The sequence below is a fragment of the Gallus gallus genome, chromosome 1 (assembly GCF_016699485.2).
Source record: "Gallus gallus isolate bGalGal1 chromosome 1, bGalGal1.mat.broiler.GRCg7b, whole genome shotgun sequence".
Lineage (NCBI taxonomy): Eukaryota > Metazoa > Chordata > Aves > Galliformes > Phasianidae > Gallus > Gallus gallus.
The window spans coordinates 182,712,212-182,718,211 of NC_052532.1; the positions used below are offsets into that span (position 1 = coordinate 182,712,212).

Consider the following 6,000-nt stretch of genomic DNA (forward strand, 5'->3'; position numbering starts at 1 on the left):
CGCTCCTCATAAGGCCTGTGCTCCAGACCCCTCACCAGCTTTGTTGCCCTTCTCTGGACACGCTCCAGGGCCTCGATGTCTTTCTTACAGCGAGGGGCCCAAAACTGGACACAGCACCCGAGGTGCGGCCTCACCAGTGCTGAGTACAGGGGGACAATTACTTCCCTGTTCCTTCTGGCAACACTGTTTCAGTTGCAAGCCAGGATGCCATTGGCCTTCTTGGACACCTGGGCACACTGCTGGCTCATGTTCAGCCAAGCATCAATCAGTGCCCCCAGGCCCATTTCCTCTACAGTCTTTGTCACTGCTTAATCTTTGCTTAATTTCCACAGGGTTTTTTTTTTTTTTTTTTTTTTCTGTCTTTTTTTTCATTTGCTGCACTTTACACTTCATAGAATCATTGAATCATCGAATCATAGAATGGCCTGGGTTGAAAAGGACCACAGTGATCATCGAGTTTCAACCCCCCTGCTATGGGCAGGGTCACCAACCACCGGACCAGGCTGCCCAGAGCCACATCCAGCCTGGCCTTGAACGCCTCCAGGGATGGGGCATCCACAACCTCCTTGGGCAACCTGTTCCAGTGCGTCACCACCCTCTGGGTGAAAAACTTCCTCCTAATATCTAACCCAAACCTCCCCTGTCCCAGTTTAAAACCTTTCTCCCTTGTCCTGTCACTATCCACCCTCGTAAACAGATGTTGCACTTCCTGTTTATAGGCTCTCTTCAAGTACTGGAAGGCCACAGTGAGGTCTGCCCGGAGCCTTCTCTTCTCCAAGAGAAACCAGCCCAGTTCCCTCAACCTTTCCTCACAGGAGAGGTGCGCCAGCCCTCTCATCATCTTAGTGGCCCTCCCCTGGACCCGTTCCAGGAGCTCTGCGTCTTTCTTGTACTGGGGGCCCCAGGCCTGGACGCAGTACTGCAGATGGGGCCTCACAAGAGCTGAATAGAGGGGGACAATCACCTCCCTCTCCCTACTGGCCACCCCTTTCTTAATGTAGCCCAGAACACAGTTGGCCTTCCGGGCTGCAAGCGCACACTGCTGGCTCATGTCCAGCTTCTCGGCTACCAGGACCCTCAAGTCCTTCTCCACAGGGCTGCTCTCAAGGGGTTCTTTGCCCAGTCCGTATAAACACCTGGGATTACCCTGGCCCAAGAGCAACACCCTGCACTTGTCCTTGTTGAACCTCACTAGATTCACACGGGCCCACTTCTCCAGCCTGTCCAGGTCCCTCTGGATGGCTTCCCTTCCCTCCAACGTATCGACTGCACCGCTCAGCTTGCTGTCACCCACAAATTTGCTGAGGGTGCACTCGATGCCATCGAGTTCATTTATTATGCGCCGTTTATTTAAAAAAAAATGTATTAAAGAGTGAATTACTATAGTAACTGTATTTTTATTTAAGAGACTGTTGGCTATCTTGCTCCACTGTGCAGATACAGAAGCAGTGCCAAACAGTGATACAGCTGTTGCAGTAAAATGAAAGGTCACTCTGCAGGTGATCTCCAGACATACCTTCAAAACTGAGCCACTCTGTATATCCGATGAATATATTCTTAGTTTATAATAATGCCTTTCTTGTGGCAATATTAATGCTTGGTAGGAAACTAACCACATACACCGTCAAGCCTTACACAGCCAAACTCTTTCAGTCAGTTTCCTATCACTCATCTCTGTATCAATGCTGTATCCTTCTGTTTGTTATTTTCATTTGTTTACTAGCAGACAAAATGTGTTTGATTGTTATGAATTACTGAATTTAAAATGAGATGAAAAGAGTGTCCAATGTGAATAAAATAGAAAAAATAGCATAGCTCCATAAATATCGAAGATCTAAAAATAGAAATAAAAAATTTTATCTCGGTAAGAAATCAATAAAAAGAAAATAAAAAAAAAAATATGATAGCACCAGACGATGTAAAGCAATTCAAGGAAATTCTAAGATCATTACATCACAGAGTAATAGAATATTGTTGCCGGCAGGTCGAGGGAGGCAAACCTTCCTGCCCGCTCCATGGCCAGCAGCAGGCACCTCACTGCACTGCCTGCAACAGCCGCCATCTTGCTTGGGTGCCGAGGGCCCACGCCCTCACCCCTCTGTGTGGTAGTGACTACCTCACAGAGCGTGTCGCAAAGCGGCCATTGTGACATAAGCAGCCAGGAGCAGGTTAGGCCAGGCCAAGCTCAGACCGTGGGTCAGTGCGACCTGGTGAGGTGAGGAGAGAGGGCAGGGAGCCAGGGGCTGCCTGGGGCTGCTCAGTGAGGAGGGGTCCCCACGCCCTGGGGGCCTGAGCTGCTAACTCAACTCTCGTCCTGCTTCTCCCTCAGAGTCGGCAGAGGAGAGTGTGCAGGAGAAAGCCCAGCGCTGACTGGGCAGGGACTCCAAGCGCTCAGCGTCGACGTGTACCATGTCCAAAAGGAAGGAGAAGACCTCCCACTCGGAGGAGCAAGGTGAGAGCAAAGTATCCCTGCGTGCAGCTCCCTGCCGGGCAGAGGGGTACTGCGGGGTCTGCCTGTGTCTGAGAGGGGAGGCGGGGGCAGGCAGGGGCTCCCCAGACACTGCTGGGCATGGCCCCTCTGCTCCTCAGCCAGCTTGGCCTGCGCGTGCCTGCCGTGACTGTTGGGCCTACCGTGGCCCTTGTCCCCCTCGCATCTTCCAGCCCTGCCCCTCATCCAGCATGGCAGGCACAGTGCAGGCCCCAGGCAACAGTCCTCGGGGACACTCGGTACTCACTGCTGCTTCTATCGGCTCTCTCCTCTTCAGTATGCATGCTGTGTCGCCGAGCAGACGTTCACCCGGACATCTGCGGGCCCACCCTCAGCGAGAGCGGGCTTTGCGTCCACAAGTTTTGCTTGGTGAGTTCCCTCAGAGCTCCTTCCGCCTTCCAGACACGGATGCTCCCTCTTTTCCTTCCTGTGCTCATGAGATCCTGCTCTGTTCTCTTCTCCTCCCCAGTTTTTTGCCAACGGCCTGTATGAACACACTGCCCTCCAGAGGGCAGTTCTCAAGTTCCCCCTTGATGCCATCAGATGCACAATCGAGGAGGCAGAGCAGAAGGTGAGGATCTGAAGGAATGGGGATGTTTGTGCCGTCACGAGCCAAGCCTGGACCCTGGGGAAGCAATCGCAGTCTGTCCACCTAGCACCAGGACAAAGTTCTGCTCTAGCAGATTAAACTTGTCCGCCAGGCGGCTCTGCAGGGCATGACCCAGCAGTGCCTGCATTCTGTGCCCTGCCTAGAGGCACGGCGTTGGGCTCAGAGGCCCCGAGCCTGGTGCTAATGGGGGCTGCTGTGCTCTTTCCAGCACTGCTTCGTTTGTGGAGAGAAGGGGGCCTCCATCTGCTGCGCAGAGACAGGCTGTGAGCGTAGCTTTCATCTGCCCTGTGCCACGGATGGCGAATGCGTCACGCACTTCTTTGGGAGGCACAGGTAAGGGCTGTCAGCAGCAGCCAAGCAAGGGAGGAACGTGCAGGGCTGCTTCCCAGAGCCAAAGCATGGAGCAAAGTCCTTAGTGTTCCTCTGCCCACCTCTCCGCACTTCTCAGCTTACCCATCCTTTCCACCTTCCCCCAGGTCCTTCTGCTGTGAGCACCGCCCTCAGCAGATAGTGGAGGCAGATCCAGAGCCTGACACAGCCTGCATCATCTGCCTGGAGCCCGTGGGGGACAAAAAGTCCTACCACACCATGGTGTGCCCAGTGTGCATACAGGCCTGGTTCCACCGGAGCTGCATCCAGGTAGGAGCCCTCCCCTTGCTCTGCAGTCACCGCAGGTGCTCAGCGGCACCAGGCCACGCTCACACTCTGGCTGCTTGTGTGTTACTGCCGCAGGGACAGGCCATGAGCGCTGGCATTCTGCGCTTCCAATGTCCCGTCTGCAGAGACAGGATGCAGTTCCGGACGCAAATGCACATCCTCGGGATCCAAATCCCAGCCAGGTTGGTGCCTTCCTTCCGCCCAGCTCTCTAGACACTGAGGCGCAAGTGCCGTGCCTGCCCAGGGATTGCCCCCAGCAGGCCCAGCTGACCCTTTGCTGTCCCAGGAGCGTTGGCCTCAGCTTCATGGAGAAGCTGGGGATGGGCTTGCGGCGGAAGAGCAGGGATGCCCTAGATCTGCCCTACGCCTGGGGCACTGAGGACTCATCACTTTCCCTCTCTTCTCTGGCAGAAGACCAACATGGGAGGACAAGGAGTCCTATGAAAAGCTGTACGAGATGCACGGGCTCTGTGATGTCAGCGAGTGCCTGTACACAGAAGGCAGGGAGCAAGCAGAGGAAGAGGGGTGAGTTACCTCAGCAGCCCCGCGTGGGATCTCAGCCTCACCACAGGCTGGGGGAGCAAGGACTGGGCTCAAGTGCTGCACTACCCGGCACTCCCTGGCTTGACTCTGTTTGTCCTCACAGCTTCAGCCTCTTTTTTTTTTTCTTTTTTTTCTTTCTTTTTTTTTTTTTTTTCCCCAGGCCCTGGGAGCTGCTCGTTTGCACCTCTTGTGCTGTGCAAGGCACCCACCGGCACTGCTCCTCCTTGAGCGAGAGCATAACAAGCTGGGAGTGTGACATCTGTGCTGGCGTGGGCACAGGTAAGAGGCAAACAGCCGTGTACTGCTGGCTTGGGGCCAGGCAAGGCCTGGCAGCGGGTCCTCCGAGCGGCTTTGCCAGAGTTCCTCTGCCCCTGGACGGATGGGAACCTCGCCCACCATGGGGCTGCCGGGTCATCCGGCTGACCTTCCTGCCTCTCCTTACAGCCTCCAGTGACGAGCCGCAGCTTGCTGGTCCCAGCACTGCCAGCCAGGAGGCAGAGGGGCCATCTCCTAGCTCCCCAGAACCTGGCAACCACAGATCCGACTCCACCAGCAAGGCAGCATCGGAGTCACCCTGTGGTTCTCAGCTGCCTAAGCGCAGCAGCCTGTCCAGCCAGCCCAGGACAGGACAGAGCAAGAGCCGCGGACATACATCTAAGCAGCACCAAGGACACCAAGGGAGCAGCCCTACACCAGCTCCAGGTGCTGAGAGCAGCCCCCGCGGATCCACCAGCAAGCGAGAAGTGGGGTCCTCCAGAAATTGCCCAGCGGCTGAACGCAGAAGGCAATCCGGGCAGCAGGACACAGGCCGGACAAGAAGCCGCTCTCCGCTGAAGGATCGTGCCTCCAATTCCCCGAGCCAGCTCAGAAGAAATCCTGGCAGCAGACGTAGTGCAGCCTCAGCTACTGTGAGCGGCAGACGTACTGCGGCCTCAGCTACTGCCAGCGGCAGACGTACTCCAGCCCCAGGTGCTGAGAGCAGCACGCACACCTCTGGCAGCCGGAGGGCATCCAGGAATTCCCCAGGGGCTGGAAGCATAAGATGCCACAAAGAGCAAGGCACAAGCCGGAGACAGAGCCAATCCTCTCTACAAGGTCCGGCATCAAATTCCTCGAGCCAGCCCCGAGGACGCCGTGGCAGCAGGCTTAGTGCTGAGAGCGGCTCCCAGAGCTCTGGCAGACAGGTGACATCCAGGTCCTCCAGGGATTCCGCGCTGCCTGAACACAGAAGGCATTCCCAGAACCAGGAACGAAGCCGTTCCCCGCGGGATCGTCGGGCTTCCAATTCCCCAAGACAGTCTGGAGGAAGCCAGAGCCGCAGTCCCAGGCAGCGGCGGCCATCTCAGGCACGACGCCACTCCCAGAACCAGCCCTGAAGACACCGCAGGAGCAGCCATGTACCACAGCCACGTGACGGCTCCTGTCCCCAGCAGCCAACCCAATAGACTTGTCACGGACTTCTCTCTAGATCCGCGTCCGTGACAGGGGGCAGCAGGCCTGGGAAAAAAGACAAAAAATACAGAGAGACAGAGGGAAGAAAGAAAAGTGTTAACGGATTACGGGCCGGTCCGGCGCAGCCCCGTGACTAAAGAGGCAACGGACTCGTGGGATAATACAATGCAACACAATACAATTGGAATGGAGACCCACACAGCAAACAGAATGAGGGAGAGAATGTCCAAAACTGAGGCCTTACTCTGTG

The 6,000-nt window shown here is 56.0% G+C and overlaps 1 protein-coding gene across 4 annotated transcripts; it reads left to right on the forward strand.

Moving 5' to 3' along the window:
* Positions 1 to 1,382: 1,382 nt before the first annotated feature.
* On the forward strand, positions 1,383 to 6,000 carry LOC121107226. 4 transcript variants are annotated; one of them, XM_046903299.1, is made up of 8 exons: positions 1,384 to 2,215; positions 2,330 to 2,452; positions 2,766 to 2,857; positions 2,958 to 3,059; positions 3,307 to 3,431; positions 3,575 to 3,937; positions 4,167 to 4,280; positions 4,459 to 6,000. In XM_046903299.1, the coding sequence occupies exons 2-8, from the start codon at positions 2,410 to 2,412 to the stop codon at positions 5,672 to 5,674; spliced, it is 2,055 nt and encodes a 684-aa protein (XP_046759255.1). In that variant the 5' UTR covers positions 1,384 to 2,215; positions 2,330 to 2,409; the 3' UTR covers positions 5,675 to 6,000. The 4 variants fall into 4 exon arrangements, with proteins under 4 accessions (XP_040506244.1, XP_046759255.1, XP_040506241.1 ...); XM_040650310.2 differs by having other exon boundaries at positions 1,383 to 2,857; positions 4,459 to 4,577; positions 4,743 to 6,000; XM_040650307.2 differs by having other exon boundaries at positions 1,386 to 2,452.

Excerpts from the sequence above, each read along its gene's own strand:
- LOC121107226 (XM_040650305.2), top strand. The coding sequence starts at position 2,570 with ATGGCCCCTCTGCTCCTCAGCCAGCTTGGCCTGCGCGTGCCTGCCGTG. Across the intron at positions 3,432-3,574 it reads CACTTCTTTGGGAGGCACAG|GTCCTTCTGCTGTGAGCACC; the intron begins GTAAGGGCTGTC and ends ACCTTCCCCCAG. Across the intron at positions 3,938-4,166 it reads GGGATCCAAATCCCAGCCAG|AAGACCAACATGGGAGGACA; the intron begins GTTGGTGCCTTC and ends CTTCTCTGGCAG.